Here is a 19,225-nt window from a genome sequence, read left to right as displayed (position 1 = left end):
GGCGTGCTCTTCTCTCTCTTTCTTTTTTTCTTTTGTCTTGCTGACGTAAAGCACCCCCTCTACCCCCTTTTTTCTTTCTCTTCATTTCCAAATTTAAGATTCCACAGCCATCTGGTCTCTATTTGTGTCCCCTCCCTCCTCCTTGCTTTAGCTGATACAGATGTGGGCTGTTTATTAAAGTTAGGCAACAGGAAATACCCCAAATCTTTAGGGGCCCTGCTTTAAGAGGGGGAATAGAGGCCAAGTCAAGTAAAAGAAAGCAAGAGTAATAAGTGTAAGCCAAAATATTGCTCTATATGGTCACAGAAAAACCAACTCTGAAAATGAAAAAGCGTGATACTATAAAAGACTGAGAAAAGTTGTGCCCACCGCACACAGAGCGGCAAGATCTAGAGAGCCAGAAAAGGAAAGACAAGAGAAGGAACAGGTCTACATTTGGCCTCTCTTCCCATCCTCTTTTCCTCTCAGGAAACACATCCTGTTGCTGGCGGACTGCAGTGGGCCAATATGTTTGTTGCACACGATAGAGAGGACTTTAGCGAACGCCCCCTGGGCTCCAGACAAAAGAGTACACAACAGTGACGTCTAACAGGCGTCTTTTGGACATTCTCTCACACAAACACACTGACTTACAGACTCACACACACATTTAAAGTGATCATGAAGGAAGGGGCCGTCTGTTTAGAGCGTGCTGCATTCGCGAACTGATGTCTCGGAGTATAACCGACTGCAGCTCCCCCACGTCTCAACTCTGACCTCTAGGATTGCAGAGAAAAAGTGTGCGAGAGAGAGAAAAAGAAAAAGAGAGAGAGCGAGAGACAGAGAGAGAGAGAGGGGTAAGACCAATAGAAGCAGAGGGAGTCGGGCTTGAGGACTTCTTGTTCCAGTCAGGCAGTGGGAGCTCTTCTAGTCGAGTCGAGTCTTGGTGAGCTTAGGCAAAGCCACTGACATTTTAGCTCCTAGCAACGCTGTCAGGAGTATCTATGCTCTCTTTGCATCAATGTGAAGGCAATGGGAAGTGACTGAAGAGAAAAGAAGAACGATCCACTGCTCACACAGAGTAGCCAGCTGCACACGCAGGAGTCCGAGCAGCACAATAAGCAAAGCACTGAAGACCACGAGAGGAGCAGATAAAAGTTCAAAAAGAAAAACAGGGGGAAAGCAAAGGAGCAACAACCAAGAGTCAAGCTGCAGCCGGCCAGAGTCAGTGGAATGGACCTCGGTGCCAGCTGGATTAATCCTCGTGTACCCGCGGTGCTGTCTGAGGAGGAGGGGTGAGGATCTGCTGCAACGACAACAAACTCCTGAATGAGGATGAATGGAGATGTTCTTTAGCTAAGCCTGAAGAAAACACTCTTGCCAAGTCCGTCTCTGTGTGAGCTGGGACAAGACAAGTGAACAGCTGGAGGAGGAGGAGGAGGAGGAGGTGGCGGCGGAGGAGAGGAGCCAGGGGCCCCAGAGCACCGGCGGTGCTCCAGAGGAGACACAGAGGAGCGGGCAGGACACCGAGGACGAACAGGGTCCGGGGGACGGACAGCGGGGAGGGGGCGAGGTGGCGGGCGGCGGGCGGCGCATGGCAGTGCAGCGGCTGGTGGCGGCGGCGGTGGCAGTAGCCCTGCTGTCCCTGGTCTTAAACAATGTCGCAGCCTTCACCCCCAGCTGGGTCCTGCAAGCGCTGGAGGACGGACGCAAGCGGAGCGTGGGACTTTGGAGGATGTGCCCCACTGGTGGGGAAAGGGGCCGTGAGGGGCAAGGGCCACAGCGACAGTGTGATAGTCTTGGATGGGGGTCTGAGTTTGCAGGCTACCAAGAGTCCCGCAGCACTGTCAAATGTAAGTTGTTACTTTAATTTAGCTTAACAATTACACTGTGACATCTACTTTCCAAAAACTTAAAAGCGTCTCTTTTGACTGAATAATTTGTCTGTCTGATATGCAGTAGTAGTTTTGTTGTTTTCCAGATGGAAATAAAGATAATAAAGAAATAACTTCTCTACTCAGGGGCCTCTGATTAAGGGCCAAACATGATTAGTATATACTGTATGTATATATAAAAATAAGTGTATGACAAAAACATAACACTGACTAAAATCACACCACTAGACTTGATATGTGCACCAGCAAATCAAATTTAAGTGCTTTAGTGTTTTTTTCCCTTCTAATGTATTAATGTAAACATGAGTCCATGGCAGCCAGCCAAGAATTTTTTTGTGGACTATAATGTTGCCAACAGAGTCTGAGTATAAACTGAGTCTGGAATAACTTTGAGGCAGAAGGAGAGTTGAGATGGGTTTATGTGATTTCCTGAATTAAACACCAGTGAGAAATTCTCATTAAAGAACATCCACTCACCATCCTTACAGGGCACAATGGGCAGTGCTGACAAAGACTGACAAAGATGTGCCTCCTCCATTCATGATAATTACTAATCCCATCTTACTAAAAATAAGTCTGACTAACAGATAAGTAAAATATCCTTTTAAAGATCAAGTCTAAGGAAATACGGTAGCCTCTATCCATCCTGCTGTGAATGAATTAAGATGACGTAGTGGGAAATATGACACAACTCTTCTTTTTCTCCCTCAAGTGCAGTTTGACATGATGCGAGCATGCAACCTGATGGCGACGGTGGCCCTCACTGCTGGTCAGCTGATCTTCCTTCTAGGCCTGATAGGGCTGCCTTTCATCACGCAGGAATCACAGTGGTGGGAGGAAGCAATCGCTGCACTCTTCCAGCTAGCCAGTGAGTACCTGTGTTCCTCCAGCTTGTCTGTTTCTGTTGCTTTGCAACAGCAGAGACACAAGCTCCAGAGGATGACCTTTCTGATGAAGAGGGAATACTAAGTATCCATGCAGCTAAAATCTCGTGCACATTATACATATATAGAGAGAAATGTGGCTGCAGCAGAGCAAGGTTCACATGCTCTTTGGTAGCGTGCCAAACAAGACAGGGATTAAATCCCTGATGCAGCTAGACCTAAACTACTGTTGATCAACCTCTGAACAAACTTTCAGATACAAGAAAAATGCTAAAATCTACTGTAGCTAAGATAATATAATTTTCAATATAAATATAAATCCGAGGCAAAATGTATATAACAAAAAAACTGACGTTGATTCACCACATATCAATAAAATAAAACATTATAATTTCCTGAAATCACCATTTATGATGTTGGCCAAAAATGGATAGAATTAAAAAAAGTACCTAAACTCAGAGAGAGAGAGAGATGAAAATAGGGAAATCTGAGGAAAGCAGAAAAACTAAGAGTGTCATCCTTGTGGGACATGGGTTACAGCAGTCACGGTAACAAAACCTCTCTTCCACACATTCATCCATCCCACTGTGCCACTTTAAAGAGTTGGCTGGCATGACCTGTCCCAGTGCCCCTGCTGAGGAAGTGTGTTGTGCTGTGTGCAGTGGTCGCTCAGCCACTTGGTATCATTGTGGCAGAGCGGAATGAAGGGGGTCTGTTCGGGGTCTAAATTTAGTCCCAGTTCAGAATCCATGGGCCAGAGCTGCAGCGAGCCAGGGAGCGACTGTCAGGCGCCAGGATATCCCTGCTCAGGACGAGGAAATGTCTGTGACTACCTGTTATGCAAACCCCCGAGCTGAAGAAGGAAAAAGAAGGGAGGGGAGAATGGACGGGAAAGACAGTTTCGACAGGGACTGTGTGTTTGTGTCTGCACTGGCAGGAGGGATTATGCACATGCATTTTTGTGCATGTTAGTGTGTGTGTGTGTGTGCGTGCTGTGGCTGTGTGTTTACAGTGTGTTTTGGTAGAGAAATGTCCTGTGGTACACATGACAGCAGGGCGGGAATTGCCTTTGTCCAGATAAGCTGGCCGAGCTTTTAAGTCTGTGTTTACAAAATGTTCAAGAGCAGCAGAAAATAAAGACTCTTCTCATTATCATCAGCATCTGCGGCATGCATTTCAGCAGGGAAGGGGACTTTTATCTAAAGACCTTGGTGAGAGGATTGAGACCCACCCAGTGTTACTGTATTTTCCAATAGCAGACAAGACCCCAAGGAGGAACAACATGACGTATTGTGGAAGATAAACCGTTAACAAAACAATTACAGGACAGAACAAAATTAATAAACCTTAATTAAAATTGTAGTTTGAGTTATACAGAAGAAAAAATAAGCCTGATTTTGTTTATTTATGGTTTAAAATATCTAATCTTTTAAGGGTTTTGATAAATATGAATTTAATAGTTTGACAAAACAATCCCACCTTAAAATTCTTTCTAGCTTTTTCCAGAACTTCAAATCTATTACACTGTTTTTTATCATTGGTCAGACTTTGCTTAATTGTGATGAAGCGGGACCTTACAAGTTGATCATCAACCTTATGCTTAGGAACTAACTTATATTTGTTAAAACAGCAGGTGAACCAAAGCAAAGGACCAAATGACTTATTAAAGTTAAAGGGATTGCGAGGAGTTTCACACTACATTTCCCATGAGCCTCCGCACACGGTGAAATTCAAGATGGACGAAAGCGAAAACATTTGCCAAGAATGTTTTATTAATTAAGAATAAAAGTCGGAGGTTCGAAGACGATCAGATAGCGTTGTAGTTCTGACCAGAAACGGTGATCTGTTATTCCCATGACCCACTGGGCAGCGTCCGGGAAACCAAAACTAGGAAATACTGGGTGAGCCGACCACTAAATAATAACAACAACAAAATAACTATAAAGACAAAACGATGTATTTATTGAAAATGGACCCATTAACAAGTGTGGGTAACGTAGATTCATCCACATTACTGTAATATGAGACTCTATTATAACCAAAAGCAAACTCCTCTGGGTCTCTTTAACATGAAAATGTTAAAGTAACATTGCAGAGTTTTTCGGCCTTAAAATAATGTTTCCAGACTCATTGCAATGGTAGAAAAATGGTTAATAGGATGAATGGTGCTGCCGCTGCAGCCTGAGCGGGGTCGCGTCGGCTGAAACTGCACTATGTAACTTCCCTGCACGGGTACGAAACACCGCCCTCCCTCCTCCCCCCTCCCCTCTGCGTCGAGGGAGAGACGTGGTGGGTAAAAGCGAAACTACGGTTCCCCTCCGGTCGTCGTCGGCCGCCGCCGCCACAGCTGCCTCCCCGCCTACACCCGCCCCCCCTGCCCCGACCACCCGCCACACAGTCTCCTTGCAAACATGTGGGAAATACTGTTGTTTATAAACGCTGGATGCGCTCGCTGATAAGTTTCGTTTTCGTTTTTCCCCCCTGACGATAGCGCTTTTCAACCAGATGGTGGAAGCACTGAGCTGAAACTCCGCAATGTTGCTTTAAAAGCAATTTTTAAAAAATAGTTAATTTCAGCTATTTTGCAAGGAACAACTTTAACTTTAAAGCAGAAGTAAGTGATATGTTTGTGTTAATATAAGTCTTAAATAGTTATATCTTCCGACAGCAATCACTTACATAGAGTGTTTGGACCGAAACACGGGTCTGTCAGTCACTCTGCTCTGCTCTGAGCCCAGGAGAAAACATTTATCGTATCCTACAGTTTTTATCCAATGAGGAGAGAGAACGGCATGCAGGGCTGTGTGTGCAGCCAAGGAACGCCGTGAATGTGGCGACGTAGCGACGAGGACTGTTATGGTGCGTTCAAGGAAACTCGTATTTTTCCGACCGTGCAGTCGTACCAGTTCGATCTGGTACAAGTTCACCGGTCGGAAGTTACGAGTGGCCGTTATAGTGACTTTCACAGGTAAAACAGGTCGGAAAAACACGAGTGGGTTGCCTGGAACGCTACAAAGTCATAAGTTGTGACTTGAAGCTGTAATTTACGATTTCAAAAGCCTGCCTGGAACGCAGCATTAGCGAAAACGACCGGACCACTTACTTCTGCTTTAAGACCCCTAAGAGTGTAAAGATGCTTGAAGCTGAAATTTAGTCCCAGCATGTCAATGTGCGTACATTGACAATGGTGATGATAAAGAATGCCAATGATCTTCTTCAACCATGTTAGTTCAGTTGTTGTTAACATATTTACTATCTTATATTAATATGCTAGCATGCTACCAGTTCCTAATTAACACAACTAGTTCTGACAATATTTGGTTATAAAAAAAATGTCAAAAAAGACCTTTACATGATGTGACACTGTGGCATCAGATAAAAGCTCAAGGGGACTGCCAAAGTTATCGCAATTCTGAAGAAGACATTCATGTCTGGACCAAATGTCACTCAAAATCAAATGTTTGTGTCCAGCTGCTAGTGGTTGGCAAGGAAAAGTCAAGGGGTCAACGCAGATAAATACAAAACTCAGAAACTGTGATTTTTTTCTCATCTAGTATTTGTTGAGATATTTCAGTCTGGGCCAAACTGATGGACAAACCAACCAACCAATAAAGAAATGCCAGATATTCCCTAGTTCTAGTTTACTCTGTCTTCTTTATTTTTGTCTGAGAGTTAACTGAATATTTTATTGCATATTTATTGATCAAAATGAACAATATTAAAATGTTATTTTTCAGGAATAAATACACAAACAATTGGTAGTTGCAACCTTATGCCCTTTAAAAGTTAAGGCTGCAAAAAGGATGAACAGTGGCTTTCCTTTACCACATTCATATTCAAATAAAAGTGTCTCATTTCCTGAGCACAAATACTTAGATTGGCCTCTACCATTCAGTAATCCATTCACCATTCCTGCTTCAGACCTCCCCCACCGAGTCAGTGAATGAGCTATTTTTACCCATCACCCTCTTTCTCAGGAATGTTTTCATTTTCAGACGTGCCAAAATGCTCAGCTATTGCGAGCAGAGTGCGGAATAACAATATCCAGTTCCATTCAGTGATATCTCAGCAGCGTTGGCAGGTCCCGGCTGAAAGCACAATATTGGCCATTTCACCCCTGGAGACAACTCTGGAATGTGTTTTTTGAATGGACGTTAGTCTAATATGTCAAAAGCCACAACTACAGGTCACATGGCACTGGGGAAACAGCTCATTCTTTCAGTTTTTTCTTCTTATTTTGATGAATTGAAAATGTGGGGCTCAATTCTGGTCTGTTAAATCTGACTCAGATAGCAATCAGACCTTCCTTTAAATCTGTAGCTCAGGAGATTCCTGATAATAAAAGTCATACAGGTTTAAGGTATACTATTCACTCTTATCAATTTTGCGACCTTTGAGAATAAACCAAGACATTAGCAAATGGAAAGAAAACAAACCAGTTCAATGAATTTCCAAGACATGGCCTTTAGATAAGACGTGTTTAGATTTCTTTGACAGATCATGTCAAATGTCCAGCAAATATATTAACCTCGAAGCTTAGGGTGTGGAGAGGAGGGAAGGAAGGAAGGATGGAAAGAGGAAGAAGGGGAAGGAAGTTTGATAGATAAGTCTGTGCCAGAAAAGAGGTTCACACAGCCCACCCTGGCTGGAACCTGAACAGGAGATTATTCATTTTCTTGGATGAGGAGCCAGACAGGTTAAACATGAACAGATTAAGCAAACAGTTGCATTCTTATGTGTACACACGCAATGATACACAGATACAATTGTTCACATCCTCGCTTAAAACAATGACAGCAATCTTACTGTAGAGGTAGGGAAAGAAATATAAATTAAACCCCCCCCTGGTGCCGCTGACTGCTTCAGGAAATGGACTGATTCATATCCTAAAGCACCAACATCCCTATTTCCAGTGATTATTTTTGGCCCCTGTATTTATACCACTGTGGATGAGGCATGATTTCAGACATGCATTCTTGTTAAACTATTGAATGGCTCCAGACAATACTTGAATGAGGTAAAAAACCAAAAAAAACCAACAACAACAAGTGACTAAGGGATACTTTGGCATTAATGTATGTGGACTTTAATCCAAACCTCTAAAGAATGAGGAAAGGTGTGGCCTATGGAGACACTAATAATCTTGATAAAACACAGTAAAGATCTAAGAAACAGCATGAGATTCAAGGCTAACAGGAGTTCCTCGCTGCGTGCGATTAACAATTGTGTATCAAAGAAATCAGAAGATAAAAGTTCTCAAAGGCTTTTCCGAACATATACGCGCTCTGATATTTTTACAGTGCGAAGAACTTTGATCTGGAGATCTTAGAAGTTCTTCCTTGGAGGAAACGGTTTTCCGAATTCAAAGACACTACACAGGGCTCCTGCTGAACTGTGAAATACAAGGCTAACAGGGATGGATGTCTTAATGTGAGCACGTGGGATTTCAAAAAGCCTTTTTTTCCCCCAAAAAAACATTAGACATGAACACACTGTGTCAACTTTTTAATTTAAGTGAATTGGAAATACTGAAATACATAATTAATGGTCATTCATGTTCCTCAGAACAAGAATCGCTGTTAATTATGTGAAAGAAAAAAAAAAAGCAGACCACAAGGTTCACATTTTTTGTTTCAACTGAAATGCCTAAGAGCCCCTTGAATGGACTCGCATAAATTTGGTTCTTGCCTAAGGACAAATTGTAATATAATGGTGATGCCTTTTCTTTTTGCCTAGCGCCACAACAGAAAAGTCAAAATTATATTTTTATCCAGTACTTCAAATATTTGTAAAACTAATAACAATAACTTTGTTAGAAAGCAAACACATTAATCTACAGTAAGATGGTGAATACTGCATCACATCAGCAAATCAGCATATCTTTGCCAGCGACAGCACTCTGTTGAACCATGACTCCTCTTAAACTGCATACCAACCATAAATACATGTTTAGTAAATATACTCAACTGAAAACTGAATGCTAGTTCATTTTCACTGATTGAGGTCTTGTCTCTCTGTGCTCCTGTCCAGGTTTCGTGCTGGTGATCGGACTCGTGACCTTCTACAGGATCGGGCCGTACACACACCTATCCTACTCCTGCTACTTGGACATAACCGCTTGCCTGCTTGCCACTATGGCTGCGGCCATGCTTATCTGGAACATTTTACACCGCCGTGATGACTGCCTCGCACCTCGAGTTATAATCATCAGCCGCTCGTTGGCAGCACCTTTCCACCCACGACTAGACAATGACTACGTGGAGTCGCCTTGTTAAGACGTAAAATGTGACCTCGCAAGCCAAGCCAATGAGGAGTAAAAAGACTGTGCCGACGGGACACTCAGCTGGTATGGTTTACTCCAGTTGGTGACTCCAAAGTGACTCAAGGGAAGAGGATATTACTGTGCCTCTACAATGGCTGGACTAACATGTACCTGCAATTGTAAAACTTTATATTTCCCAACTCCTCCCACCAGAAACAAAGATATCAGAATCATTTTGCTGCTTAGTGCACAAAAGTCACACATTTAAAATTTAGAATCAATGCATAAAGCAGTCGTACATTTCCAAACATATTCAAATACTTTAAGATGTTTTATTTTCGCATGCGTGGGTGTGTTAATTTGGACCAGGACTGTCTTGTAAGAAACATCCGTCTTATGAAAAGATCAAGCTGGAACTTGACCTATTTTGTTATATGTGCACTTATTAAATGGCCTTCTGCATAATTATAAATTGGAAATTATGAAAGATGTTGAAAATATAATACCAGAATACCTCATATTTGTTTTCAATCTTTTTTAAGGCTCATTACAATTTTAATACATTTTTTGTGTTACTGATATATTTTGCAAGTCAGTAGGTAAACTAACAAGGTAAAAGCAGAGGAGTCAGTCAACCTCAACCAACCTTTTGATTGGACTTATCCTGAACGTATCTACATTTAATTTCAAAAACAGCCAATAAGAAGCAGTTATTTTAATTGAATGAGTCATCTGAGTCATGATGACAAAAAAAATGTTTCCTCTTGAAATAGAGAAAATAAAAGACAGTTGACTTGCCAATTGATGTATGTGAACTGATTTGGAACTGTTAAGCAGTACTTGTTAAATTGATGGTAATATGTTGAAATTACATACACATTTCAATACTTACATTCATTTTTCATGATGCTATCCATATGAAACTCTGCTCGCTTGTGGTACATACTGTATACTTTAAATTAATATAATATAGTTGTGTAAAGAATAGTGCTATCATTAGTAGTATTATTGTGACCATATCATACTTCTACAAGAACTCCAGGCTATCTGTGGGTCGTTCATGTTGCTAAACATAGGGGCACATTAAATAATAATATATCATATAATTTCAATAAATTTATTGGTAAATATTCTAACTCTGTGGTTGCTGCTGTTGCTGTTTTGGTGTCATCATTACACCTGAAAAATGGACAATACAGAACTTCATTAAACTATTTTTTCAAATATTTTATCACAGACATGTGTTTCCAATGAACCTTTGTGCTTTCCCTCAAGATCTGTTGAGAGTGCCTTCCGGCTAAGTGTGGTGCAACAAAAGTGCGAGAAAGAGAAACAGTGCTACACATTATTTAAATTGTTGCATGCTACAGCCATAGAACCCAACGAAACAAAGGCCTATGTTCATTGTGACTTCATCAAAAGTTATATCTCAGCAATGTTACTCTCTAACGCTAACACTGACAAAACACTTTTATTTAGAATAAGAAGAAGAATTTTGAATTTCATTCTAAGTAAATTGACCTAAATATGTCAAGTGAGTACAAATACAACACTATATATAATTTGATGATTGTATAAAACTATAGTGCCAGTTTCTCAGCACAATCATGGAGTAAAAAGTAGTGTACTTGTTTCCTCCAGTGAATTAAATACTTTCTGATGACAAATGGCATAAACTGAGCATGACAGTGACATGAACCACGGCCAGCTATGATGACTACCACAGTCTCTAGTTCACCCGGACCACTTCCTACGGTGTTCCTGTTCCTGATGAGAAAGGGGGAGTTTTGCTATTAAATACCAAATGGTGTGGCAAAAAGACATTAAGAAAAGGCTTCGACTCATATGGGCAGATAACCATGCAGCATGTCACCTCAAGTCAAGGACAACATGAATGAGAGGAAGCAGCGCAGTCTGGACTAAAAACATTCCAGTCTGTATCTGACTTGCTGCTTTAAGAGGCAGAGGTGCTTTCACACTGAAAATAAAATGGACGAGCGAGGCTGATTAAAGCCCCATTGAAACACAGAAACTGGGCTCTGAAGCTTCTTGTATAAAACTGTCCGATACACCCTGCTCTCATCATCACATTGAGGTAGTGGATCTTATTTATCACACATACAGAGACTTACTTACATTACAGGTCTGCAATTTGTATGAACTGACCCTTTAAAGTACATGCATGAAATGGGTATACTGTCAGATATCTCATCATATCACCTCAAACAGATGTACTAGATGAAATAAGCTTAACTCCTGGATCGTCAGCCAGTCTATGACTTAAAGGGATAGTTCAACATTTTGGCAAATTGGCCCATTGCCATAATCGCTATAGTCATAGCAGTAGGTTCATTACCTTTAATTGTAGGTGTAAGCTATTTTCAGTACGGCGGAGCGCAGCAGCAGGCTGCTCAGAGCTACGCTATGGAGGCTAACGGAATTTCTTGGTTTCCCTCATTAAACTCATCAAATTCAACATCCCAAAACTCCACAGCGCTTTTGTAGACAAGTTGTGACCTGCACAACCACCACGCTATGAGATAATGACGGAACGATACGAAACGGAGCCGTTTTCGAGGTAAATACAGGGTAAATACGGAGACTGCTTGCTGAAAAACTGTCCCTGAACGCAACGCGCATCAGCGGTTTTGTATGAATTTACCTCGAAAACGGCTCCGTTTCGTATCGTTCCGTCATTATCTCATAGCGTGGTGGTTGTGCAGGTCACAACTTGTCTACAAAAGCGCTGTGGAGTTTTGGGATGTTGAATTTGGTGAGTTTAATGAGGGAAACCAAGAAATTCCGTTAGCCTCCATAGCGTAGCTCTGAGCAGCCAGCTGCTGCGCTCCGCCGTACTGAAAATAGCTTACACCTCCAATTAAAGGTAATGAACCTACTGCTATGACTATAGCGATTATGGCAATGGGCCAATTTGCCAAAATGTTGAACTATCCCTTTAACCTTCGTCTTGTGTTAGCTTTCTACTGCCATCTATGGTTCGGGTCAGTTTTGACCCGTGTTTTAAATCAGCTGTAAAATACACTAAAAACTTTTTTTTTTCATCCAATCTGTTTTTCTTCTCTTGGTTACATTGTTAGGCTTCCTATCCATGAAAATATATTTGGTGTGGGCCCCTGGGCCTTTTTCTGTCAGTATACCCCTTGGCTTCAATTGAACTTTCCTCTTGTCAGCTTTCCGCTACCATCTACAGTATGGTGTTAAGGTCGGTTTTGACCCGAATCTTAAATCAGCTGTAAAACACAGTAAAACAGTTATTTATCATCCCATTCGTTTCTCATCTCTTGGTTACATTGTTAGGCTTCCTTATCCATAAAAAGGTTGGTTTTGCACTTATGATTTCAGTTTGAACTCTCATTATTGTTCTTATCGTTATAACCACATATGTCATTATTTTAACCAGAGCATTTTAGAATTTTAATTGTGAAAAAAAAGTTTTTTGCTTTATTTTGTTTAAATTGAGGTTCCTGACAAAGTCAAAAAGCCTTGATGCTATAAACAAATGTATGTGGTACTATGCATTTAAAACCTGAAAACGGGTCACTGGTGACCCGAACACCAGAGAAAGGTTAAACACAAGAGCTTTTGTGGATTCAAAGCTCTGCACCGTAGAGACACGTCCCAGAAGGTACAGGTACTGCTGGAGGAAATACATATTCCTGTGGGTGGTGATTTGCGGGAATTGAACACAATACGAATCCTTTTTTTAAAAAAAATGTAGCAGCAGTAAAAATAGCCATCAATGAGGAACTTAGTAAATCTGTCATCACGCCTATTAAATTCTTTGGAATATCCGGCCAGTGGGATATGCTATTTTCCCATTTGTTTGTTTTTTATGTTATTTTCCCATTTGGGTAATGTTTGTACGTGCAACGCTGAAGAATTCAGTGCTTGAGTGCTCGGAATCACGTATTCTGCTCAAGGTAATGGTACATCTTTGATGAAGTCACATACGTGTTTCACCGTGGCACACGTACATTCGGGAATGGGCATGCACATCCTTTTAGTCACTCGATGTGAAGTTCTCAAGATTGTAGAGTGAACTCCTTTTAGACCAAAGTGGCAGAAGGACATTGTGTGTGTGTGTGAGAGAGAGAGAGAGTCACAGTATGTTTAGAAAAGTACATCCCCTCAGCACACACCCGCACACTAACAGAAACAGTCACATATATACACATTGAAGAGTTCCTTCCCTTGGCGTAGACACAGAAAAAGTCCTTAATCATGTCCTGTGTTTGAATCTATTTCATGTACTTGCATAAACAGATAAAAAATTTGGCTTTGGTGGATATAGTTTAATGAGAACATTGTTTAAAACATATTACTCTTTCCAAAAGGATATAAATTAGGGTGACATTTTTATTCACTGACCTGTCAAGTGTCTTATTTAAAATGTTTTATTGCCTTGAGATAGGTAAAAACTAGGTAAAAGTTAAAGTTGCAAAACTACTGTCCTAATTTGATTTCAACAGTTAAAGGTGCTGAGTGACATGAAGGGTATAAGGCAAGTGGCAACAATGGCTCATTCTCAACACAAGTAGAAAGCACTTTGTTACAGCTCTCCCACTGCAAACCATTTCAGAGCTTTCTGAGAAGAGTCAAGGGTGCAGTAACAATGCTTTCCCCGTGACCACGGCTCGGCTTTGATCTAAAGCCCGTGTGGAAGGGCTTGTTCAGGGATGTGATGACATGGGTCAAACAGAGAAATGTGCCCACGGTGGGCATGTCAGTTCGCATGTCACACGCAATAATAATGTCATGCACATATTAACGCCCTACCTCAGTGTTTTTCAACCTTGGGGTCGGGACCCCACGTGGGGTCGCCTGAAATGTCTAATAATTGATTTAAAAAATTACTGATAAAAATATTTTTTTAACTAATTATTATTCTTTTTAAAATTGTGATTAAAAACACCGAACACAATCTTAAACAACTGTATTCTATACTTTCACTTTCTCAAATATAAATCAAGTTCAAATAAAATACAGCATATGAAACTAGAAAATTTCCTCTCGGGAAATTTTGAATGGGCCACGGGAGCTACTGCGGGTTGTGCCATCTCTGTCAACATGGGAATCAAACCCACGATCTTAAGGTCAAGACAGAGCTGATCAGACAGACACATGATCATCTTTCTATAAGCACTGATATGGAGGAGCTGTAACCACATTAGGTTACCTGTGTGTGTGTGTGTGTGTGTGTGTGTGTGTGTGTGTGTGTGTGTGTGTGTGTGTGTGTGTGTGTGTGTGTGTGTGTGTGACTGTAATCACATGAAGCTGGCTCTAGAGTCTGTGTGTGTGTGTGTGTGTGTGTGTGACTGACTTGACACATAGTTAGTTAGTAGCTGCATCCTGTGTCAGTCTGATTTAGCTGTGTCTGTGTTTATAAACATTTAAACGAGCGCCAGGTGGATTGTTTATGAAGTTAACGAGCCCTGGCCTGAGGATCAAAGAGGTTACCACGGCGATAGGGGCCCCCGCAGGCTGAGACAGACAGAAACGTGGAGAAAAACAGCCATTTTCTGCCTCTAAACCGGCCTCACAATTAGGCTTAGCATGACAAAACGGTAACTCCTATCAGAACAAAACACAGATCAACGTTGCTCTAAGGACTTACTGAAAATTTCGGTACGATTTGGTGTTTCTACAGTAAATATTTTGGCGACGCTGGCAGTTTTAAAACATCAGGCCGTTCTGCTCCTCTCAGAAAATATTTGTATTGGACTCAATGAGGAGCAGGGACAGACGTGGCCGCACTCAGAGGCTGATTCTGTAAGTTCTGTAAGTCTCTCTGATATTTTGAGCACATGACATGAGAGATAACAAGTTTGTCTTACAAATTCTGAAAAAATTATGTCTGTAGAGTGTAAATTGTGGCCGTGGTGGCAATTTATCCAGAAAAAATACAGAATGTTTCTTCACTCTCTCCCACTCTAACCGATGATGTCACGCACTCTGACACGAACATTCCATGCAATACACACCCATTATAAACTCATAATTTCTCCAAAAATGATCATGGTCATTGATCAGGGATTGATCAAAAACTATATGACCTATCAAAACGTGGAGTAATACGACAATACACAAGACTTGTGTCTACTGTTTAAAGTTTAAATGGAGTCTCTAGGTGAAAGTATGCCTGAGCAGTAGACTTTTGTTAAACTCCAATGATTGGTCTTTTTCGGTCTTTTTTTTTCGCCCGTCCCATTGACTTACATGCAAAATTTTTGCGCAGTTTTTCGCGACTACGTCGCGAAAAATTCGTAAACTGTTGAGAAAAGTAATAGCACACCGATCCCGATCAGGACGCACGTTTTGATATATAATTTGTCCTGCAACTAGTAGCGCATCGAAAATCGGCCGGAAGTGGAAAAATAACTAGAAAAAACATTTCCAAGAATGGAAATGGTGTGAATGCTTCCAGCAATGCTGAATGAGCTGAAGAAATTGTTGAAAGAAAGAAAGAAAGAAAGAAAGAAAGAAAGAAAGATTGAAACAAGAGAGAAAAAAGAAAAGGACAGAAAGAAAGAAAGAAAGAAAGAAAGAAAGAAAGAAAGAAAGAAACAAACAAACAAAGAAGTAAAAAGACAGAAATGGAGTGAAAGAAAGAAAGAAAGAAAGAAATGGAGTAAAAACAAAGGAAGAGAAAAGGAGTAGAAAGAAAGAAAGAATCAAACAAACAAAGAAGTAAACAAACAGAAATGGAGTGAAAGAAAGAAAGAAAGAAAGAAATGGAGTAAAAACAAAGGAAGAGAAAAGGAATAGAAAGAAAGAAAGAAACAATCAAACAAACAAAGAAGTAAAAAGACAGAAATGGAGTGAGTGAAAGAAAGAAGGAAAGAAAGAAAGAAAGAAAGAAAGAAAGAAAGAAAGAAAGAAAGAAAGAAAGAAAGAAAGAAAGAAAGAAAAAGAGAGAGGGGGATGATAGATAGAAAGAGGTAGATGGATGGATGGATGGATGGATAGAGAGGGAAGGATAGAAAAAGTTACGTAAAATACAAATGAAGGAGTAGAAGAAAGAAAGAAAGAAAAAAAGGAGACAGAGGGGTTAAAAATAGGGAGGGGGATAGATAGATAGATAGATAGATAGATAGATAGATAGATAGATAGATAGATAGATAGATAGATAGATAGATAGATAGATAGATAGATAGATAGATAGATAGATAGATAGATAGATAGATAGATAGATAGATAGATAGATAGGACACATGTTAAAAGCTGCATCCTATGTCCCAGGCTCCACCTGTAATTGTACTACTATTAATAGAGTTGGAAAGACTAAACGTCTGAACTTAAATTCATGAGAAAAAAATTAATTGTTGGAGATGTTTACATCAAAAGTATAAAAGAATTGAGAGGCTGATGAATTTGAGCTGAAAACCTGTGTGTGTGTCTGGGTGTGTGAGTCTGACGGTCTCTCTGTCTGTGTGTACATGTGCAGAAAGTAAAACTGTTGATAAGCGCCACAGAACTCCTCTCTCCCTAATGATCTGATTGATTGGCAGCCTGCCCTCAGAAGTTACCATGGCGACTACCATGCTTACATTTTACTGTGTGGAACAGTGTTGTGTTTGTGTGTTTGTCTGTTTGTGTATGTGTATGTGTGTGTGTGTGACTGTGTGTGAGTGTCTGTGTGTGTCTGTCTGTGTGAGTGTGATGCCTGTGTTTGTGCGTGGACATCCTCTGTCAGTCTGGTTTATCATGTGTGTGTGTGGGGCTGTGTTTAAAAACATCTTAACGAGCGGCCAGGCTGCACCTGCACTGTTCTAGACTTTGATAACGAGCTGGCCCCAACAGCTGGACCAACTGCACACAGAGCAGAGCAGAGCAGAGAGATTTGTGCTCTGAGCAGCTTCCCAAAACAGCCCAGAAAAAGAGAACCGTAACTCTTATCAGAATGTGGCCATCTGACCATCTGGGCAAGCAGACCTTCCTGAGCGAGGCAATGTGCATTAAATGTTTGTAAGGCAAAAACTTTTCTCAGGGTCGCAAGGTAGAAAAGGGGGGCATTTCTGCTTTTCTAAAAAAATCAGCTCCTACTTTTCTATTGAAGTGGATGAGCCACTGGAGCGGGTCTAGCTGGACAATTAGGCTCATTGAGACAATTCTGTAAGTCTGTCTGCTGTTTTGAACACATTAAATGAGACACAACAAGTGTGGCTACAAACCGGTGAGGAAATCATGTGTCTAGAGTTTAATTTGTGGCCGTGCTGGCAATTTATCCAGAAAAAATCCTGAATGTTTTTTCGATCCCTCTCACTCTAACGATGATGTCACTCACTCTGACCCAACCCCATACACACTCATTGAAAAGTGTGAAATTTGTCAGAAATCCTCATGTGCTTTTAAAGGATTTATCTCAAAAACGGTACAAGCTATGAAAAAGTTGTAAATACAGGATGAATACATTAGAAGTTTGTCTACAGCTCAGAATTTGAATGAAGTCTCTAGCTGAAAGTATGTGGACGCTTTAAAGGCTGAAAGAAGTAAGAAGATTTGAAGAGTTTCAAGACTGTTCCAATGCATTCTCTATGGGAAAAAGAAATCAGAAATAGTTGAATATTGCAAAAAGTATGAATAGTTGAAAAGAGAAAAGACATAGCACACCTGTCCCAAAAAGGCTGAACATTTTGATATTTGAATTGTTGAAATAGCACAAAGTATGAAGGACTAGTTACATGACGAAGAAAGGCAGAAAATGGCCGAACCGAATAACAATAGTGTGAATGCTTCCAGCATTCACACTAACTAGAAAAAGCATTTCCAAGAATGGAAATGGTGTGACTGCTGACAGCAACTGAGCGCTGTTGCAGAATTAGCAAATAGTGCAAGCTGTGATCACCATACAAGTGTTTGACCAAGGTCAGAATCGAACCCACATCCTCATGGTCATTAGACTTCCACTCTGCCTCTAGGCCACGGTGCACACACAGTTGCAGAGACTGTTGTCTGTTAATGATCTGCACACTGTCAACATCAAGAAAGCTTGAGAGTCAAGCTTGAATGACTTAGAATGAAAATGTATGTGAATTTCAGGCTGAGCACTAACCATATGGCCACAGAGAACCTGAGTTACAATGAGCTTTATACTATGAGGAATCAAAGACTGTCCAATGACAGCTGAATAATTGGAATCAAAAGTCAAGCAATGAAGTGAAAAGACTGAGGCAGGAATCGAACCCATGACCATATGATCACTAAACCTTTACTCTGCCACTCGGCTACAGAGAGCACACTGCTTTCAAGACTGTTGTCATTCATTGTAATGTGATGATGTGCTGCAAACTGGTATGAGTAATCAAGGAGATAACAAACACCTGTAACCAATTGAAGGCGGGGGAGGAGAGCAGAATTCAACATAACATAACAAGAGTTCTTCCCTTGGATTCGAACCAGTGACCTTAGGGTTGGCAAGCATCCACCCTAACCCCTACACTACAGTGGAGTTGTGAAGAAGAGAGGTTGAGACTTTGATGAATGTGAGATTTTTTGTGAAAAAGTTAAATATTTGAAAAAGTATAAATAGTTAAAAAGAGAAAAGTAATGCCGATAAAGTTCAAAAAAAGCTGCACGTTTTGATATATGAATTGTTGAAATAGCACAAAGTATGAAGGACTAGAAGAAGACCGTAAAAAGGCGGAAGAAAATGGCCAAACAGAAGAACAATAGTGTGACTGCTTCAGCAGTCACACTAATAATAAGAAGAAAAAATCCACACAATAACAGTAGTGCCCGGGCTTTGCCCGGGCACTGGTCCCTGCAGCTATTTCATAGCTGTTGGGACCAGTGCCCGGTGCGATTGCCCGTGGCCCTAAATATCTGAGCCGGCCCATTATTGATTGATGGTCGCCAGAAATGTATGATGTAAAAATGGGGTCACGAGCCAAAAAAGGTTGGGAACCACTGCCCTACCTCTTGATGAGCTTGATAGACTTGAAGGCTTCATCCATATCACCGATGGTCAGGTAGAAGCTGAAGTTTAGCATGGCGTCACGTGTGGCCTTCTCACACTTCTCCAGACCCACGAAGTCCCGGAGAGCTCGCCTGGACACCATGGGAGGGAACTGGGTGGGCGTGCCTTTCGATGACTGGGTCTGGTGCAGAGGTGTTGATGTTGTGGCTGAAACCTCCGGGTCCCCCTCACCGGGCTGAGGTGGGGTAGAACGTCACGATGTCAGTAT

At 41.2% G+C, this 19,225-nt stretch overlaps 2 protein-coding genes across 2 annotated transcripts in view; one reads left to right on the top strand and one right to left on the bottom strand.

Moving 5' to 3' along the window:
• ift140 (intraflagellar transport 140 homolog (Chlamydomonas)) overlaps nucleotides 1–19,225 on the bottom strand; it is a 31,100-nt gene that overhangs the window by 4,751 nt on the left and 7,124 nt on the right. Inside the window, exon 18 of the mRNA XM_085761097.1 lies at nucleotides 18,957–19,192. Coding sequence (XP_085617223.1) covers nucleotides 18,957–19,192 — 236 coding nt within the window. The remainder of the gene's footprint in view (nucleotides 1–18,956; nucleotides 19,193–19,225) is intronic.
• tmem204 (transmembrane protein 204) lies at nucleotides 591–10,258 on the top strand. Its single transcript, XM_085760920.1, has 3 exons — nucleotides 591–1,832; nucleotides 2,587–2,742; nucleotides 8,789–10,258. Exons 1-3 carry the CDS (start codon nucleotides 1,574–1,576, stop codon nucleotides 9,031–9,033), a joined length of 660 nt encoding a protein of 219 aa, XP_085617046.1. The 5' UTR covers nucleotides 591–1,573; the 3' UTR covers nucleotides 9,034–10,258.

This window comes from Trachurus japonicus, chromosome 19 (assembly GCF_045865225.1).
Source record: "Trachurus japonicus isolate A0001 chromosome 19, Traja_1.0".
NCBI classification, from domain to species: domain Eukaryota; kingdom Metazoa; phylum Chordata; class Actinopteri; order Carangiformes; family Carangidae; genus Trachurus; species Trachurus japonicus.
Note: the sequence above shows the minus strand (reverse complement) of the source record. Positions and strands in the feature narration are given on the sequence as shown.